General features: G+C 54.7%; 1 protein-coding gene across 5 annotated transcripts in view; it reads left to right on the top strand.

The window, feature by feature from the left end:
• Window positions 1-20,781, top strand: part of PPP2R2C (protein phosphatase 2 regulatory subunit Bgamma) — a 138,554-nt gene that overhangs the window by 91,631 nt on the left and 26,142 nt on the right. For all 5 annotated transcript variants that reach the window (XM_067035556.1, XM_067035555.1, XM_059067314.2 and 2 more), the window contains exon 5: window positions 3,350-3,527. In XM_067035556.1, the coding sequence (XP_066891657.1) occupies window positions 3,368-3,527 (160 nt within the window). In that variant the 5' untranslated portion in view covers window positions 3,350-3,367. The remainder of the gene's footprint in view (window positions 1-3,349; window positions 3,528-20,781) is intronic.

Below are 20,781 nucleotides of genomic sequence, written 5' to 3'. Positions count from 1 at the left end.
AGCCTCCCGAACCCTGCGAAGCTCTCTACCTAATCTGGGCCATTTTGCTAGAGGCAGCTATTATTTACCGAGAACCTGCTCTCTGCTAGGCCCTGTGCTAGGTCTCTGGGATCCCAGAGCTGAGCAAGGTGAGATTGAGTGCCTACCCCCAAAGTGTACCCAGGCCCCCAAGGAAATAGACATGGAGCCACCCCCACACTGGAGGTCAGCTCTGTGACACAGGGACACACAGGAATGCCTTTCTCTACCTTGTTTATTTGGTGAACTCCTATTCATCCTTTAAAACCCTATTAGCCTGCACCTCTGAAAGTCTTTCCTACACCAGCCAGATGAATCCTTATCCTTCTCTGTCCCCTCTAGCTTTTTGCATCCCACACTGCTCTGTCCTTAGTGTTCATGTGTCTGTCCTCCTGCCTTTCACCTTGACTACACTGTGCCTTCTGGAAGAGCACGGGTGCGGGGAAAGTTTTGTTCATGAAACCTCCAAACCTTCAGGGCAGGTTTCTCTTCCCTCTTCCTCTCCTCCCTTTGCTTTCTGGCTTTGAAATGTGGTCTGGGGATGGTGGTGCATGGCTGGAGCACCGGGTGAACAGTTCCAAGGCTGCCAGGGGAAAACAACGTAGCCAGAAGGAGGGGGAAGCAGACTGAGATGCTGAGACTTTGCTATGCCAGCGATGCCCTGACCTTCTCCAGGAGCAGGTGTGGCTTGAGAGAGACTCCAGGGATCCCCAGGGCAGGTGGTGGCCATGCCCTGAAGGAAGGGAAGGCAAGATTTGGAGCTGACATAGAATATCTGACACCTGCGGACATGCGGAAGGCCGCATGGAGGGTGCCAGACACACCAACACTGACACGCGGGCAGACAGTCCCGAAGCACAGACTCAACACAAGAACCACCCAGAGCCAGGTGGGCATGCACACCGATACTGCATACACACACATGCACACTCGGGCACATGCATGTGCACACTGACACACTCACGCATGCACACCCAGGCTCACACACCCACACAGGCTCACGCTGGGCGCCCTCGTACATGAGAACATCTCATGGCGGCTGCAGAGCTGCCTTTGTACCAAAAGGAATGCTTAGTGCTTGCCCACCCCCACTGCAGCACCAAAGCTGTCACCTCCCATCTCAGCTGTCCCCCAGGGAGGGACATAGCTCATTTGTTCATTGACTCACCCATTCACTCATTCGCCTGAAGACCTGTCTGTGCTGGGCCCTGGGCTGAGTACCAGAGATATACAGAGATGAACACGAGAAGACACACAGCGCCCCTAAGCACTGCCCAGTGCATTGGGGAAACAAACAAGAAGCCAACAACTTACCACGTGGTCAAGGCCGTAATGAGGGATTACAGGGCCGTGGGAGCCCCAGGGAGCCCCAGGCCCAGCCTAAGAGTAGGTGGGTTTGGGGGAGGTCCCCTGGGAGAAGGAGATTCTCTAGGGTCCCACATCAGCCTGTTTCAGCCCCTCCCCACATGTCACCTCCTGGTCACCTTTCCAGCTGGTCACCAGCCCCTGCTGCCCTGTCCCCTCACCTGTTTTATTTTTCTTGAGAGCACCTACTGCTTCCTGAAACCACACACACACACACACACACACACACACACACACACACACGTGTATCAGCCTATTGTCTCCTCTCCCACATGAGTGCAAGCAGTGGGTCCCCCATTGCCCGCTGCCACCCAGTTCTGATTGGATTCATGCCATTGTACCTGGTGCTTGCTGCCCGGGGCTCAGGAGCGCCGCAGTTAGCTGACAAAGGTCTGCGTCCTCCTTCACCGGAGTCTGCTCTCTTCCTCGCTCCGAGGATGGCCTTGCTGCCTCTCTCCCGGGCACAGTTCCCACTGCCCCTGCAGCACCCCCCCACCACCCCCGGCCAGGGCCCACTCTGGAGACTGTGGCTGTGTAAGCCCTGGCTCCGCCACCCCTAGTCACCTCCCGAGGAGGGGGAGGAGGGCACTGTGGACCGAGTGATGTTCCACGCGCACCTGACCTGCATCAGCTCATGGAATCCTCACAGAAGCCCTGAGCAGGCACCTGCATTACCCAGTTTACAGATAAGGAAACTGAGGCCCAGAGAGGTGAAGGCCGCAATGGAGGTAACACTAGTAAGCGGCCGGGCAGGGTTGAAGCCGAAGTCAGGTTTCAGGTCTACACCTTTGCACCCTGATGCCCTGGGGGCAGTCACACCTGGCTTCTGGTCCTGGCTCTGTCATTTCCTGCCTCTGTGACTCAGGAAGCCCGGTTCATCTTGGCATCCAGTCTTCTCATCGGTCACATGGGGATGGCAATGCCAGCCCATATTTTCTGGAGCCAGGCCAGGGAGAGGTCAGTGAGGCCATGTCTGTCTGTCTGTGCCTTTGAAGACCGTACAGTTTACTAGAACGGGGAGTCGTGCCCAAAACACCCCGCAGTGCACACCGAGAGCCCTGATAGCAGCGTGTGCAGCGTGCTGGGGGTGAGCAGGGGTGTGGCAGGCTGTACATCCAAAAGGCTGTTAACTCCAGATCTTGCAGGAAGAGTTGGGGTTCACTAGGTGTCCAAAAGGGGTGAGCATTCCAGGCAGAGGGTGCAGAGAGAAGCAAAGCCACGCTATCTGACACTGTCTCTGGGAGTCTGTACGAGTTCCGCTAACACCAGCGGCTGTAACAGCCCCAGGGCAGACTACACAGAAATGTATTTCTCACTCAGGGAAAGCTCCGGTATAGGCATCCTGGATGGCACACGGCTCTCCTGCAGGGACACAGGCTCTTTCCATCCCATGTGCCTCCATCCCTAAAGCCTGGATCCTCACCTTCTGGCTGTGGAAAGGGAGGGGCAGAGAAGGCACAGCTGCCTCTTAACCGTTAAGCCTTGGCCCCCAAGTGTCGGGCATCAGCGTGCTCACACCCCATTGGTCAGAACAGTCATGTGGCCACACCCAGCTGCAGAGACAGCTGGGAAATGTAGTCCCTGCCTGGGCAGCCACTTACCCGTGACAAGGGGACACAAATGTTTGATGGAAAATCTGGCTCTGCCACGGTATCTTCTCCTTCCATTTTAGAAATGAGGAAATTGGGGTGCAGAGGGGTTCAGCCATTCATTCAAAGTCACGCAGCAGGTTCAGAACCAATCCCAGGAGGCCAAGCAAAGGAGGCAGGCTTCCCTGCAGGGCTGGTGCTGATGGACGTGGCCACGTGGCTTTGCTTACTTCTGACCCAGGCAGGATGGACACCCAGTGGCGCGCTCCAGGCCTCTCCTGGCCTCTCCTTTTGATCACGTGGCCCTGGACGTTTCCTGCCAGCACCCCTCCCCCAGCACCTCTCCCCCTGCTCTGACCGCCCCTCCTCCTCCGCAGGTGCCCGTGCTGAAGCCTATGGATCTGATGGTGGAGGTGAGCCCCCGGAGGGTCTTCGCCAATGGCCACACCTACCACATCAACTCCATCTCCGTCAACAGCGACTGCGAGACGTACATGTCCGCGGACGACCTGCGCATCAACCTCTGGCACCTGGCCATCACCGACCGGAGCTTCAGTATCCTTTCCTGCCGCGGCCCCACCGCTGACGCCGCGGGCCGGGTGGCTCCCGGGTGGGACGTCAGTTGGCCTGCTGTAAGCCAGCTGGCTTGGGAGCTTCTGCTTTGTTCGGCCTCTTCAGCGGGTTGCCTCCTGGCTCACAGTGTGTGAATGAGGCCGAGGTTTGGAATCATGATGAGTTTATGAAAACTTTACAACTGTGGCTGCTGAGGGTTACATTTGACCCCTCGCCTCCTCCAGGCTGGCCATCATCCTGTCGTCTGGGGGCCTCACCGGGGACCATGGAGGGGATGGAGTCCTGGGTCAGCCCTCCTGGACAAGGGGTGTCCAACCACCCTGAGACAGTCGACTGAAGGCTTCTCTGGACCTTCCTCCCTGGGCCTGAGGCAGGTGCATCAGTGTCTGATGAACCACCTTGGGGTTCCGCCCAGGGCTTAGAGGGACAACTGGGGTGTCATAAGTCCAGCTGGATGGGGTCAAGGTAGGCAGCCCTGCTTGGTGGCACCCTGTGTCTGGGCAATGGGATGATAGGATTGACTCCAGCCCCCACTGACTGGTGAAGAAAGAACATGGGCCCGAAGAGGGGCCCAGGCTGAGGCTTGGCCCAGTGAGGGCTGCAGTGGACACGGCAGGCAGGTTACTACCTACAGGTATCACTACTCTACAGACAAATAACAACAACAACAATACTAATAGTAATAATGCACAGTGAGGCTCTGTGCCTGATAAACATGTGTTCATGTGAACTCGATTCACCCTCACAGTAATTCTGGGAGGTAGGTTCTTTACGACGAGGAAACAGAGTCACAGAGAGCCCGGGCTAACTTGCTTAAAGCTCACAGTAGCCAGTGGAAAGCTGGGTTCAAACCCAGGCCCTCCAGCCCCAAGTCCTCATTGCCAACCTTTCCACCCAACTGCCCTTTGTGAAGGATGCTGCCCAGACGTGGGGTGGAAGAAGGTGGGATGACCCCCCCGTAAGAGCTGTCTCTGACTGTCCACTTGGTGCTGGGTGCCGGGTGGCCCTGGACACCTGGACCTGAGACCATACAGCTCCTGCCACTAGAAGCTCCCAGCACAGGGGGTCGTGCCTGCTGTGCTGCCCTCTCACAGGTCAGGATCGGGCTGTGTCCCTTGGAGCAGAAGCCAGAACTGGGGGGAAGGAAGCGGTCTGGGGGGCGCTGGAGGAGAGCAGGAGTGGCGGACGGCTTCTGGGGGACCGAGAGCCAGAAGCTGGCCAGAGACCACAGGGCAGGGAGACCTCGGAACCAGGAAGAAGGGAGCTGCGAGGGCTGAGAGCAGGCATCTGATGTTCCCTGAGCCCGGCAAGAGGGTGCGGGGCAAATGCCTGGGCTTCGGAGGAGCCACTGGGAGTCTCTGGGAGTCTGCTTCTGCCACCTTAGGCTCTGTGACCTTGGCGAGTCACTGCATCCCTCTTGACCCTCGGCCTCCTCACTAACCCTTCCCCCATAGGGCGGCAGCGTTCAGCGAGCCCCTGTGAGTCACACCAACACCAAACCGGTGCTTAAAGCGTGTCAGGAAACCTGAGCATCTGTTCCCTTCCTCCCTCCTTTAGTGCTCAGGGCCCGGAAGGCAGAAGTGGATTGGGGTGGTCCAGAAGGTTCCAGGAGGAGCTGGGGCTGGAGCTGCTTTGAGGGGTGGGAGCTCAGTCTGGCTGCATGGAGAGGGCCGGGCTGGGCTGGTCCTCTGCTGGACCCTCCATTCAGCCTCAGACCCCAGCAGGTCCCACCCCTGTCCCTGGTGCTTAGACAGCAGCTAGTCAGGGGTCAGAACACCCCTCTCCAGCTGACTCATGCAAAACAGACTAAGTTTACTGACTTACGGAACCAAGAGAGCTGCAGAGACAGATGCATCCAGGGGCTCAGACGGTGTCCTGGGATGGCTCTCTCTGCTTCTTGCTTCTGAGCTCTGCTCTGGCTTCAGCCTCCACACGGTGGTCAGTTGACACCAGCAGTTCAGGCCCCGCCCGCCCAGAGTAGAGTCCAGGAGAAAAGAAACCCGCTCTCTCTGAACTGTCCCACCAAGTCCCCAGGTGGCGGCACCCCGTGGGCTCTGCCTGGGCCTCAGGGGCACCCCTGAACCCATTTCTGTTGGGGGTGCAATGCTCTGGTTGGCCAGGACCCTCCGTGGTGCCGAAGGGGTCAGCTCCACCTCCAGCGCAGTGTCTGAATCTGGGAAGGGTGGTCTCCTTGGGAGAAGCACTGCTCCAGGAGCCGGGGGCCCCTCGTGGTGGGCGGCACAGACAGACATCCACTGCCAAGTCTGAGGTGCTGACCTGCTTCCCAGCAGAATAAAATGAGGAGTCACACAGGAACTCCAGGTCTGCAAACGGGGCAGGCGTGGGACTCACGGGACTGCGGCTAGCCGTCCTCAGCTTCCTGCACAGCACTCTACAGCTTACAGAGCAGCTTGCCGTTCAGTCTCACTCGGCGCTCACAGGGGCATGAAGGCTGCGAATCAGTGGTCATGTTATCATCACCCAACTTTATGGATGAGGAAATGCAGGCTTGGGGAGACCGGGGTTTGGCCCGAAGCCCCCCTGCCGGGGCAGCGTCCCGTGGCTGGCCCAGTGCTCCTTGCCTCGCCCTCTGGCTGCAGCCTTGGGACAGCGGCACCCACCCTCCTGGAGCCCGGGTTTCCTCATCCTAGGACTAGGGTGGGGACCGTAAGCCCTGACCAGTTTATCTCCTTGGGCTACTATAAGGATTCAATGACACCGTGAATGCTGAGGCCCTTTAAAAATTGCAAAGCCCTGCAGCTGTGTAAGGGATTGTTTAATTTCGTTCTTTTAACCATCGATTCCTCTTCTGTCCCAGGCTCCAGGCTGAGCCCCGGGGACACAGGGACAAATAAAAGAAACTCAGCTTCTTTCTCAAGGGCCTCACGCACTGCTGGGAGACCCAGCCCTGAATTGGGTGGTACCAGCGGTGCCATCCTTGCTGTAACTCAGGTCTACACACCGTGCCTGGGCTGCCAGGGAGGACTGAGAAGGAGGCAGGGTTAGGAGGCTCCCAGTGGCTTGAGGAGGCTACCGAAGGGCCCAGGGTGCGTGGGGGTGACGTGATGAGGTCGGAAGGTGGGAGGTGGCCAGGACAGCTGTAGCGGGCCTGGCTGATGGCGTCAGTGGGGGACTTACTCCTGGGGACCACGATCTCCAAACGTCGATCATTTGCAAACCTCCTTTGCAAGTATTACTACGTCTATACACCGTGTGTTCTTTCATTTAGTTTTCCTAATCTTTTTCTAATTTTTATTAATTTTCTTTAAATCAAGTAGCTTTAATTTTGCCTAAATAAATGCATTTTTGAAAGGGACTTTAATTTTACTACCATAAATGAAAGTGAAACATATCACATACCATAAATAGGAGGTAGCTATAGAGATAAATGCCGTGAAAAAAAAAAAAGGGAATAAAATCCATCTTCAGCCCTGTCCAGTAGAACTTTCTGTGATACTGGAAAAGTTCTCTATTTGCACCGTGCGGTATGGTAGCTTGCAGTCACGTGTGCCTCTGGAGTACCTAAAATGTGGCTAGGGTAACTGAGGAACAGAATTTTTTATTTCATATAGTCTGAATGAATTCACATTTCGAGTTAAATAGCCACATGTGCAGACTCCGTAAGTGCTGCGTGTTAGACCCCAAGGCTAGTTCTTTCTATCAGACGTGGGGATGAGGAAGTACTTCAGGTGTTAGAGATATGATCCCTATGATCCCGCAAACAGAGAGCTTCTCCCTCATTCAAAGTATCAATAACTGAAAGCCTTGCTTGGTGTCTGAGTCTGTGTTCTGAAGACTGTCCGACTCCCTAACTGCTGTCAGGTAATAAGAAGCTATCGGTGCAACGTAAGCAGGGGGGCAGCACTGGTCACCCTGCAGGGGCCCCCTGGGGCTGTGGGTGTATGTTGTGGGTGGAATGGATTCCAGCAGACGAGTCTGGAAGCCAGGAGACCGAGTAGATCCAGGGAGACATGGAGATGGGTAGGGTGGAGCGTGGCCATGGCAAGAAGCCGGGAGGTAGAGCGATAGTTAAAATATAGACTTTGTAGATATGGGGCTGTATCATAACTGACTCTTGGACTAAGGTGGCCAGAGGACATTGGAACGGGTTAGTTGTTATTAAGAAAAGAGGACTAATCCATCCCAGGTCTGCAGGCAGACCTGCCCAGTCATTACCGTCAGCTTCACCTCCTAACACAGACTGTGCCCTGTCCACACATTGGAGGGTACACCGTTCACCGGTATATTTAGTGAGCACCTACTGTGTGCCAGGCCCTGTGCCCGGTGCTTGAATTAAAGAGACAAAGATCCGCACCCTCCTGGAACGGACATATAATTTAATGTTGATAAACCGTTAGTATAATAAACAAGCAAAATATCCAGTACCTGAGCAAGCGGTAAGTGCTTTGGGGAACAAGTGGGACCAGTGAGCACAGTAGTGTGAGTTTTTCTCCAGCCACGTTTTGCTGCATGGCTGCAGGGGCAGAGTAGGTGGAAAGGGAGCCAGGGCAGTGGGTTTGCAAAGTGAAGATGCAGACATGGGGCTGATGGCATATGCAAGGGAGTGAAAATAATGGTTGGCTCCAGAATCTAAGCCAGGTGAGGAGGTGACAGCTAGTGACAAGAGGGGAGCATCAGTGGATTGGGGGTCCTCGTGGGATGCCAGAGGGGCTTCTCTGGCTGCAGATCTTGCCACATAACTCCGTTAAACCCGTGTGTGTTGCCTTTAGTTTTGTGAAAATGAATTGTTAGTTGATCAAAATATACAAATGTTTTGGCCCTTAGAGATAAGGGGCGTGTGAGCATTACAGAATGCTGGAGACACCAGGGCCGAGCTCAAGGCAGCCCTTGCCTGCAGAACCTAAGTACCAATTAGGCAGACAGAAGCAGCTGAGTGGAACCTCCAGGGTATGTGGTGGCTGTGGAAATGTCCCTTGATTAGATCAGTTCATCAGGGAATGATGTTGCACGAGGCACTCCCCATGGCCTGCTGTGGCTTGGCTACCAGAGTGACAAGACACAGGGACCCAGAGCAGAGACACCTGGCACCGTCCCATGGTGTTCAGCCTCCCCTGGCAAGAAAGGTGTCAGGACTGTGGGTCGTAGGTGTGATGATGGGTCTGATAGCAGCCAAGTAATTAGAAAAGGCGTTTCATTTCCAACGTGGGAGGAGGCCAGAAAGGCAGCTGTGACTCCACGCTGAGCTGGGGAATTGCTCTGAATTTTGAAACACCTTTTGAGCAAGTACCTCCTGGGGGATTCTGAACCTAGGGGTTCACATTCCTTTAACTCTTGCTCTTCAATGTCTTGATTTGCCCTGATGCTGCTGTTCAGTCCTCACGGCCACTGGGAGTTTTCTGCTATGTGACCATCTCCTGGTGTCCAAATAGTAACACTTTCTACTTAGGCAGAATTGATTTTTAGCAAAGGTTTTTAAGAGAAAGGAAAACCTTTTTAATAAAGGAGAAAAAGCGGGCATTGTTTTCACCAGTAAGAACAGTGACAAAGCTGACTCAGAGGACCTTTCCTCTTCTAATTCTAGACTTGACTGCTCTGAACAGAGGGAGAGGAGCCTGGTACTTCCTGAGCCTCTGCCGTGTGCCAGGCACATACCCGGTGCAGCGCCTTGGTCTGTCACCGAGGCTTCCAGCCTCCTTCCTCTCTCTCACCCACAAAATGGAAAGAGGTGCCAAGCACTTTCCATTCTCCCCCGATGGCTCTGGAATCGTGCCCTCCTCTCCACCCTAACCAAGGCCCAGCTCAGGTCGTACCATTCCTGCCTGGACTGTTGCCTGAATCCCACCTTGCCCAGCCAGCTGGCCCTCTACAGAGCTTTGAGAACGGCTCATCAGAGCCTCTGGTCTGACCACATCAGGCCCCTGGGTAGAGCTGTCAGTGGTCCCCAGCAGCATCTGGAGAATGTCCAGGTCCCTCAACAGTGCCTGGCAGCTCTTGGTGACCAGCCCTTGCCCACCTCCCCAGAGTCCTGTGCGTCAGGCTTGCCCACACCTTCGCGTCATTGGGTTTCCCTTCGTGTTACGGGGGCGGGGGCAGTGCTCTGCCTTTTGCTGACCCTTCTCTGGAGGAGCCTTTCTCCCTCCTGTCGCCTGGCTGGCTCCCGTGTGCCCACATGCGTCACTCACAGCCCCCTTTGCCTGGTCACCTCTGCTCTGTCCACTCCGCACCCCTCCCAGGCTGGTCCGAGTCCTTCCCGGCCCACATTCCCTGGTCACAGTGGGCTTTCATCATCTGTTAGTATGAATGCCTCCCCCCCCCCATTTTCTGCTGAAAGCCTTGGGATTAAGAGCCCAGGCTGAGCCCTCTCTGTGTCCCCACCCATAATGCAGGGCCTGGCACATCGTAGGTGCTTATGAATGGTTGTAAATGGTGACTTTGGAGGGAGGAAGTTCACAGTTTCCATCTGGTCTTAGGATATAGATGCCTCCTTGCAAACCTGGGCTCCTAGGCGGGGGGCTCCAAGACCCCAGACACTAAAGAGAAGCGCTCTGGGCTCTGGCAGAATTGGGCTCAGATTCATTGCTTTACCTCCTTTGTCATCGATTTCCATGACTGCAAGATGGGCCAAATTCCTTATCATATGGACATTTGTAAGGAGTAAAAGAATCATTCACATAAAGGGGCCTGGCAGTTGGCCGGTATTATTCTCCCCCTTAGACGATGGCCCCTCAAATACATAAGACTGTTTCTCATAAATCCTTACATCTTCTCCGGTCATTGAAGCCCTTTTTCCCCAGTGCCGTCTCCACATCTGTTTAAACAACCTCTCGGTCCTTTAATGCCAACATTTTGAGGCTCTTAGGCAGCACTGGGTGATTTTTCTTGAGTTTGAAGCATCTTAAAGGTAACAGATTGCACAGGAGGCCTCAGCTGACGGACCTCTGCTTTATTTTTAGCACCCAGAGACTTCTAAAGATGGTTCAGTTGATTTTTCTCCCCACTGAGCGATTTCTCATGGTGGAAGCTGGCATCACACCAAGCCTTAGCCTGGAACAAATTCCTAATTCCCATTTATGGAGCAGGTGCTGAAGCTAGGCTGCATGTTGAAGCAGTTCCAAATCTTGGTCAGCACTCGGCCACCTGTGGACTGGGCTTATTTTCTGCACAGGGAGCTAAGGAGGGGACCGACCAAGGCCCCTCCATGTGCCAGGCTCTGTGCTGGCCCAAACCCTAGAGCCTGGGGTTCAACCCTGCCTTCAACACTCACTCACACAGCGACCCTGCCAGTCACTCAGGCCTTCTGAGCCTCACTTTTCTCTTCCATTCAAAGGGGTGTGCCTCCTGTGCTGGGGGCTGTGAGAGCAGAATGGCCGGTGAGTATAGGGGCTGATAGGCTGTAAACGCAGGACCTATACCAGCCCATGACCACTGTCAAGCACCTTACGGGCTGCCTCTTTTCATCCTCCCACAGATAAGGAAAGTGGGGCGAGTCTGCTTAGAAATGCCCCGAGTCTGAATCTCCAAAATCAGCTTTTCACCCAGAAAGCATGTTGTTAAAACTGTTCTCAGCACCACTGCTTTGGGGGCTCAGCAAGGCCAGGCAGCTGGTTGGGTTCCGTTCCGCCGCGGCCGAGGGCTCCTGTGCGCTGTCCATGGTGCTGACTCCATCCGCAACCAGAGCTGCAACCCACCGTCACCCTCACCACTTCCCACACCGCCTTCACCTCTTACTGAGCGCTTACTCTGTGCCAGACAGCAGCACTCTGTCACCGTGCACATACTCACCTATTTAATCCGCCCGACATCGCTGTGGAGTAGACAAGATTAACATCCCCCTTTTACAGGGGAGTAAACTAAGCCACAGAAAGGTTAAGTAATCTACCCAGAGTCACCCAGCTGGCAAGTGGGTGGGATTCAGACTTGGGGCATCTGGACGCAGAGCCCTCGCACGCCACTGTCACGCCACGCTGCCTCCCAGTCATGGTGGTAACAGCCTCCAGGACAGCCACTGTTATTGCACGTTTATTGCGGGCACTGAGCTGAACGCACCGCACTTACCACACTTAATCCTCACGGCAGCTCGCGTAGGTGGCGCTGTCATTCTCTCCGTTCTGAGGAGCGGATGCACTCGCCCGTGGCCCTCCTAGCCCTCAGTCACTCAGATCGTCCGTCCAGTCCTGTCAGTGCAATAACGTTTCTGGCTCTTGTTTTACGTCCTAAAGGAAGCAGGTGCTTTTTGCACTGTTGCAGGACAGAGTGGGGTTGACTCATAACATAAGTGGCCGGATGCATGGGCTTTGGCCGCTGTTTGATGTTTCTAACATTTCCTCTGGGTGGTGGGACATGCAACTCTATGGTGCTTCCTGTCTCTTCCTGAAAGGCCTCTGTGGCACTTCTGTAATACACTCCTGATTAAACCGCCCTCGACCCCAGACCACAGCCCTGTCAGCTGCCCTCTGTCCCTCCCTCTTGGGGCTCCAGCAGCCTGTCCTCTTGCAACTCCCCAGCTTTATGCTTCCCCCTCACCTGGAACACTTCCCCCAGGCTGACCCCTCTGCCTGGATAACTCCTACTCACCCTCTGGCCTCGGCTTAATGCCTTTGCCTCACAGGACCCTTCCCTGACTCTCCAGACCAGTCAGGGTCTTGTTATAAATCTCATCACATGCACCCTGTATATCTCTCGTGAAGCTTCCATCATGGGGCTAATATCTGGTTTCACTGCTGGGCCAGGAGCCCTGAGAGGTTGGGACAGGGTCTGGTTCGCCCCTTCTCAGTGCCATGAGAAGGTAGCCACCTAGGTGTGTGTCCAAGCTCTGTCCCACCTTGGGTTTCCCCTCCCAACTCTGGGTTAGATACAAACCCAGGCATGTAATTCCAGCGCAAACCCTCACTGTCTTTCCGGAGTGTCCTTCCAGGCAACAAACATTACACCTTTCGCACCCTGCTTAATTTCACGTTTGTTTCAGAGGAAGAGAAATACTGATTCTGATTTAACTCACTTTAATTGTTGCTAAAAGTACCAGCCATGTGCTAGGACCTTTATCTCCTTAATGAAGGAGATGCCATCTCCTTAAATCTTCATTACAGCCCTGCAAAGCGGATGGTATCCACTCATTCTACAGATGAGAAAAGCAGGGCACAGAGAGGCTGAGAACTTTTCCAGAGGTCACACAGCTGGTATTCGGTGGGGCTAGACTGTCGAGCCCTGGTTTTTGTGACTCAGAAGTCATTTCTTGTCTGTCTAAGCATTGGGGAATCACATAAGCTGGCTTTGGGGGCTAGACTGTCGAGCCCTGGTTTTTGTGACTCAGAAGTCATTTCTTGTCTGTCTAAGCATTTGGGAATCACATAAGCTGGCTTTTGGAAGAGGTGTGCAGTCTGGGTCATCGCACAGAGAAAACACTCCAGGGTTTCAGTGGGCTTGTGCAGTGAGCAGTTACTCAGAACAGCCCTTCTCCCACGGCCCAGCATGGCCCCAGCGACCTGGTTCTTCTCTTTGAGTGAGATTGCACCATCATAGTTAATAAGGTTCTGAGCAGGGAAGGGAAGGAGGCTGTTGTGGGCTCAATTTTGTCCCCCCAAAATCTGTATGTTGAAGGTCTAACCCCCAGCGCCTCAGGGTATGACTGTGTTTGTAGATGGGTCTTTAAAGAGGTGATTAAGGTAAAATGGGATCATTAGGGTGGGTCCTAATCCAGTGTGACTGGTGTCCTTATAAGAAGAGGAGATCAGGGGGCTTCCCTGGTGGCGCAGTGGTTGAGAGTCCGCCTGCCGATGCAGGGGACGCAGGTTCGTGCCCCGGTCCGGGAGGATCCCACGTGCCGCGGAGCGGCTGGGCCCATGAGCCATGGCCGCTGGGCCTGCGCGTCCCGAGCCTGTGCTCCGCAACTGGAGAGGCCACAGCAGTGAGAGGCCCGCGTACCGCAAAAAAAAAAAAAAAAAAAAAAAAAAAGAAGAGGAGATCAGGACACAGACATATACAGACAGATAACCATGTGAGGACACACGGAGAAGATGGCCGCCTGCAAGCCAGTGAGAGAAGCCTCAGAAGGAACCAACCCTGCTGACACTTTGATCTTGCACTTTCAGCCTCCACAACGGTGAGAGAATCGTTCCCTATTGTTTAAGCCACCCAACTGCGGCATTTTGCTATGGTGGCCCAAGCAAACTAAAACAGAGGCACAGGTAGCCAGGAGCCTCCAGTAGGACCTGACTCGATGAGGCCGGAGTGTTCACAGTTCATGCTTGTAGCCAGGTCATCTTTCGGAGAAAATCTGCTGAAAAAAAGCAGCTTTGCTGGCCGCGCCCCAGCGAGACTGCCTCCCTGTGCAGGAGGCCTACAGGCCCCTCCACACAAGCATCCTCGGGGAGCCTGTGTGGGACGCCTCGTGTGGTATGGCCTTTGGCAGAGCCGCCTCCATCCTTACTCCGCGGCTGCTTGGTCACCGCGGTAACAACCTCCCCCTCCTGAGAGTGTGCTCCTACCAGGACATCTGGATCAACCACACTTTGCTCAGTTCAGCCAGTGGAGCTCAAGGCCACATCCTTCTCCCCATGGAGCCCTTGCCCACTCTCGACATCCAGCTTGCCCAGGACACAGCCAGTCCGGCGAGCCCCAGCAGCCGGGCCTTTGTGGGTGCTGACCCCGTGGGAGAACCGCCAGGATTCCGTCCTTGCTCTGCCTCCACCTCTGGCCCTGGGCCGTCGTCACCTCCCCGCCCTCATCTCCCTCCCCTCCTTTGTGGGATTGGAGGATGGGCGGTCCCTTCCGCAGGGACATCCAGGTGCCCGGCCTGAAGGAGGCTGCCCTCACCAGCCCTCCAAGGGTTTGACTGTGTTTCAGAGCTCAGCTACTTGCTGTGTCTTCACAAGCATTTGTCGTGGCATAGCCACTAAACCCCATCACGTTAGTGGATACTTGTGTAATTCTTTGGCATTTATGGAGTGCTTTACATACCCATGTCTCACTGGAGCCCCTCGGTGGAACGAACCAATGATGTTTATTCATTTCACGCGCCTGACTCATTTTATGGTCAGGGGAGATTTGCCCAGGGGATGAGTGACGGCCCTTGTACCGGTGCTCCTGGGATAGGTAAGGGAGACCGAGGCTCTGAGAGGTGCACCTCAGACCTCAAAGGAGTGAGGGCCACAGCAGCATAGCCACCTTCTCTCCAAAGTTTCAGGACCCTCCAAGTGGGAGCCCACGGAGCGGTGTGGCTTCGAACTGATCGGCCATGGTGTCTGGTGCTGGTGTCACCCCACTGGTTTCAGGACACCAGGCGATGCTCTTGGCAGCAAGAGATGAAGGAGTTTCTATAAAAATCTCTGCAAACCTGATGACTCTGCAAAGGCTCACCTGGATTATATTCCTGTGTCCTTGGCAGTAAGAACCACAGACTTCCTTCTGGAACGGAACAGGACAAACCCCCTGTTTCTGAGCTTTACTGACCCCCAGGCGTCTTACACACTAGCAATAAAGGGAGGCTTCTGTTACACCAGCAAGATTGCAATCCCTCTTCTAAACCTGGGGTCAGCAAAGAGTAGCCCAGCGGGGAGAGGTGGGCGCATGAATCCACCAGTTTATAAAGCTTGATGGGAACACGGCCACACCCATTCACTTCCACATTGTCTGTGGCTGTTTTTGCATCACAAAAGCGGAGTTCAGCAGCCTGGATGAGATGAGATCTTGTGGCCTGCTAAACCTGAAATATTTACTCTCTGGCCCTTTACAGAAAATGTCTGCCAACCCGTGGCCTAGAGGGTTACATGTGTGCTTATTCACACTTGGCCACTGAAGGAAAAGGGAACTGGAGCCAGACAGCTGCCCGAACCAGAGCTATCTCCCCAGGCCCCTGGGTGCCCCAGGGAGGCGGCAGCCCCTCCTGCCCACTTGTCCACGCTCCCGTGGCTGTGTTTCTCCTCTCGCGTTCCTGGAGCCTCAGCTCACACTGGTCCACAGAAGTTGAGTGACGGGCGCAAGGGAGGCGCCGCATGGATTAAAGGCAGATTTAAGCCTGGAATCCAGGCTCCCCGGCAGCCCGTCAGCACTTGCCTGCAGCGTTATGCCACATGCCTTCTTAGGAGTTCACTTACAAAGCACCCACTCCTTGCCAGGCCCCGTCTTCAGCACATCACGTGCACCAGCTTGATTAATCCTACCGCTGCCCTAGGAGGTAAGGCGTACCATTGCCATTTTGAACTTGGGGTAACTGAGGCGCAGAGAGGTTTAGAAACTTGCACACACAGCTAGGAAGCAGACAGAGCCTGGATTCAGCCCCAGGCTGTCGGGGGCCAGAGTTCTCGTCCCCACTGTGCTCTGCCTCCCAAGCTTTGCGGAGCCCCCATTTCCTCATCCACAGAAAGGGGGGCGCCTCACTCACACGTGGAGAGGGTTGAACAGACACAGATGTGAAGCCACCTGACCAGCCCGCAGGGCATCTCAGGTGGGCACAGGTACCAGTCTGGTATAAACTGGAGTTTGGGGTATGAACGATTTTGCCTACACCCAGATGAGTGAAACAGATAGGTCAGCCAGTGTTGGCAGCCTGAATAGAAGGCCTTCTCTCGTGGGTGGGGAGTAGGGGAACCCAGCCCCCATTTTAGGGAGTTCACTCTAGGTGAGACTGGGGGGCTAACCAGAGGCGGGGAGCCCCACTGCGGCTTAGGCAGCCTGGGCTGAGGGCTGGAGCACAGGGACCTCCAGGTGGACGAGCACAGGAGGCAGGCTGGATGTGATGGAGGGATGCAGAGGCTGCCCCAATTGCTGGCTCTGCGTTTCAGGGCTGGGGCTGCTAAAACAGGGACCTGCAGGGAAAGAAGAGGTCTGGAATGGAGGCAGAGGAAGCTGTCCACGATAAGCAGCATTACACCCGTGTCTTTTCCCCAGCTTCCAGGAAGCAGACTGGGTGTCTGAGTTCCCAATGGATGCCATAACTTTCCACAAACTGGGCAGCTTAAAACAACAGAAATCTATTGTCTCACGGTTCCAGAGGCCTGAAGTTTGCAGTTCAGGTGTTATCAGGGCTGGGTTCCTCTGAAGCCCCCTGGGGAGGATCCTTCCTTGCCTCTCCTAGCTCCTGCAGGCCAAGCCATCACCCCAGCCTCCGCCTCAGATGCCACATGGCCTTCTCTGGGTGTCTCTGTTTCTCCTTCGGTGTCTCTTATAAAAACACTTGTAATCAGACTTAGGGCCCACCCAGGTAATCTAGGAAGACCCCATCTTGAGATCCTCAACTTGATCATATCTACAAAGACCCTTTTGCCAAATAAAGTCACGTTCACAGCCTCTTGGGGGTTAGGATATGGACATCTATTGGGGTTGGGGGGGCAGGGGGGAGGCACCATTCAACACACCACTGGAGAAACATACATGGCGCTCAGCCAAGGGGTGTGGACCCGAGCTAATCTCCCTTCTCCCTTCATCCTCTCCGCGTGACCTGCTCTCCTCTCCGCCTACCTGTGTCTGACCAACTTTCCTAGGAGGGAAAATCATTCTTAGCTGCCAAAGTGTGATTGAAAGTTAAGCAAAAGCCATCAGACACTTGGAGTACAACTAGATGGAAAAACAGAGCATGAATAATTCATCCAGCTTTGCCAGGGTGTGTGGGGGGGGTGCTTGTAAATGAGTCTAATTATGCTCCCTCCCAAGAGAGGTCAGTCCTGCCATGAAAAAAGCACTTGGCCCCACGTGGGATTCATGCAGCTGATTCTGGAGTGGGCGTGGGGGAAGCCACCTGTGGGTTAATCCTCGAAATGAAAGGGCGCTCCAAGGTCATGCTCAACCCCTGATTTTGCAGATAGGGGAAACCGAGATTTACAGATGGAAGTGATTTCTGCATGTGGAACTGAACATTCCAGAGAGAGGTAAAACCAGACACCTGGCCCAAGGCCCCCAACTTCCAACCCAGCACTGGTCCTGCCAAAGTCCAGGCCACTGTGTACGGTCGAGTGTCTCTAAGTCCACAGGCATGTGGCCACTCAGGTGGGAGTCCCGGAGGAGTGTTTGTGGTGTCTGTTTGGGACGTACTTACCGTGCTCTGGAGGCTTCTCCACACCTTACTTCGCTGGTCAGGAGTGCGTCTCCAGGCCCCTGCTCTGTGATGTGGCCATGGGGATTCAGGAGGGATGGCCCCTCTCGATAATTTGGCTCTCACGCACCCGATGGCCAGTGAGGAGCTGGGCACCCACAGGGAGATCCTCGTCCTGTGATGAGTGGAGCCAGCGGTCTTGGAGAAGCCGTCCCGGGACTGGGTGACGGTGGACCCGGTTGGATGGCCACACCCTGAAGGATGCTGTGGTGTCCTGGAGGTGCTGGGTCAGGCTGTGGGCCCTGGGATCCAGAGGCACACATTGGCCATGGCTATGCCTTTGTCTTCCTCCCCCAGCATCAGGTGGAAAGGAAGCTCTGTGCTTCACATCACCTTTCCCCGGCACCCACTGTATCCAGTCCTTTGTTTGAAACAGCAAGAGAGAGTCCCCGAGAGATGCATAGGCTGTAAGAGCCGTGGTCCACGGCTGGTGATGGAATCCAGGCATCGGAGACTCTGTCTCCTCAGCCCATGCACAGGGGCCCCGGTCCACGTGGGTTCCCCCCTCGGCCGGCTCTGTGTAGCCCGGGTTCAGGCATGTGAGCTGTAGAGCCTGCAGACATGACTGAACCCCGCAGACTTAGCCATCATGGCCTTGTTCAGAGTTCTAGCAGGTGTTTGCAGAAGGCAGGCCAAAGCTGAACCTGGTTGCTGTGAGGCTGTCAGGAGCGGTTAGAGTGATGTGGGTCACGGGAAGGAGGAAGCAGGAAGCACATGCACGACGATCAAGCGAAAGGCAACACCCATTTGCTTGGCCTTGGCCCCGGTGTGAGTCTGGGACCAGGGTCTGGGGGCCTGAGAGGGGAGGCTTCACGCCACCACACTGCCCTCTCTCCGGCCACCGGCGTCCACAGCCTCCCAGGTTAGAAGGATGGTTCATAAGCCCCAGTTTCGGTCTCCACGAGCCAGAGTTGAGACATCATACCTCTGATCCCTTCTCTGTTGGACTGGATTCTAGAACATCTTGAGGCCGGGAAGGAAAGAGTTTGGACACTGACTCCGTCAAGAAGGTTAGGTGATCCTGAAGTAACAATCAGAAAGTCTCAGAGGGGACAAGAGCCTACCCATTGTGCCCTGGGGCTCACGGCACAGCAGTGCTGGCTCTCGGAACTTCAGCCTGGAAGTGACACGCATCACTTGTCACTTCTGCCCTCCATTCAGCATCACTTGTCACTTCTGCCCTCCATTCATTGGCAAAAGCAACAAGTCACAACGGCCTGAGTCCCCTCAGGCCGGGTGACAGGTCTCCCTGGGGTGTTCAGGGAACCACCTACAAGGCAAGGCATCTTCACTCCCTGAGGAGGGTATAACCCTGTGAAACACGGTAAAAACCCACGTTCCCTGACAAGAGATACAACCGGCGCTCAAACCTGACCTGTGTGCCCTAAGGCCTGGCACTTCTGTTTCTCCCAGGCCCTCTTTGGCTTTTGTGTCCCGAGTCCTGTGGGAGAATCTCAGTCCCCGTTTGCAGAACATCTGACAGGTGCTGTACTCATGGGCATTTCTTAAACGACGGCACTTTTTCTCCGACACCATTTTAAGTTCAGTAGGAAATTAAAGCCGTTCTAAGCAGGCAGAGCCCATGGAAAGTCGTCAGCGGGGGCTCAGGCTGAGAAGGATGGGGGCTGCAGGTTGATGTTGATGGGATCCACATTCCAGAAGTCTTGGCTCTTTTTCTCTCTCAACCTTCAGTCTCACTTTTTCATGATTTAATCTCTGCTTCTTATCGTACCAGAAAACCACAGTTTCCTGGGAAACCAATTCAGGCACTGACAACATAGCTCCTTTTTTCCCCTCTCTCTCTATTTTGATGTGATTCTAAGTTTCTGGTTAATGGTGTGCTTCTAGCAAGCAAGATTTGAGCTTCTGCACAGAGACCCTCCTCTGATTGCACAGATTCAACCATCTTTTCTGATGTTTTATAAATTCTACTGTTTACAGAAGTCAGAAAATGCCTCTTTCTTACTGAGAGAGGAAGCAGCCTGGGACAGGTGGAGGAGTGGGGGGGCTGACAGCAGATGAATGTCAGAGTTCCAATCAGTATTTTCCAGATAATAAAAAATAATAAGAGCAACTGACATTCGTTGAGCTCTGCGATGTGTTAGGCAGTTGCCAAGGGCTTTGCCTCTTCTCATCTTCACAGCAAACCTATGAAGATAGAACTGTTAGCCCATTTTACAGATGAGGAAACTGAGGCATGGGGAGCTGGTTGGATGGCGGGGGGACTCACCCAGGATCACACAGCCAGGAGGTGGCAGAGCTGGCATTCTCTGAATCCAGAGCTCACAGGCAAAGAAGAGAGAGGAGGGGGCATTTCCATCAGAGGGAATGGGCTGTGCAGAGCCCCACGGGGCTGGGGGGGCTGGGGAGACCAGAGACCGAAGGTGTCGCTGTTCGAGAGGAAAGTGCCTTTAGGGCAGAGTGACTAGTAGGATCCGAAGACGAAAAGGTAGAGAGAGGCCAGGGTATGCCAGGCCTTGGATGCTACAGCAAGGGGTTATGATTTGCTCTCGTAGGCAACTGCGAATGGACAGGAATCCAGCCTCACCACTTACTGCTGAGTCACCCTGGACAAGTTGTTTACCCTCTCTGGGCTCCAGCATTTCAGTCAGAGAGACTTCCTTTCCAAGCAACAAAATTCTTGACGCTAAACAGAAAATGGACTTATTGGGTCCTATATTTAACCATCCAGGGGTTACCGTTTTCGGGTGAATCCTCACCCAGGATTCTAAAGGTACTGACAGATCGTTCTCTCCATCCACTCTGTCTTTGGGGCGCTCTGCCCCAGCCCCAGGCTCCGGGTTTCCCCTGTCATGGCAGCAGATACAGCCCCTTCCTCTCCACACCACCCAGCCCGCAGAGACGACAGAGCTGCATCCCAGCATTCCCAGTATTCCAAGTCTGGAGCCCCTCCACTGGCCCATCTGACGCCATATGCTTATCCCTCGTGGTGACTGAGTGGGAATGGAAGGCACAGATTAGAGCTGAAAACCCAGAAAAGCAGAGAACCTTTTCCCCAAAGCAGTCTTGATGCTGTGGGCAGAAGGGAGTGGGGGCGGGGCAGGGATGGCGGGGGGAGGGGCGGGGGGGGAGGGGAGCCAACCAATACCTGTCCACTCAGCTCAGACACGATTCACAGAGTGCCGGGGAGAACTGCAGTTGTTCACCTAGTGTGTCTACAGCCCAGCA

The sequence above is a fragment of the Kogia breviceps genome, chromosome 6, assembly GCF_026419965.1.
Source record: "Kogia breviceps isolate mKogBre1 chromosome 6, mKogBre1 haplotype 1, whole genome shotgun sequence".
Lineage (NCBI taxonomy): Eukaryota > Metazoa > Chordata > Mammalia > Artiodactyla > Physeteridae > Kogia > Kogia breviceps.
Note: the sequence above shows the minus strand (reverse complement) of the source record. Positions and strands in the feature narration are given on the sequence as shown.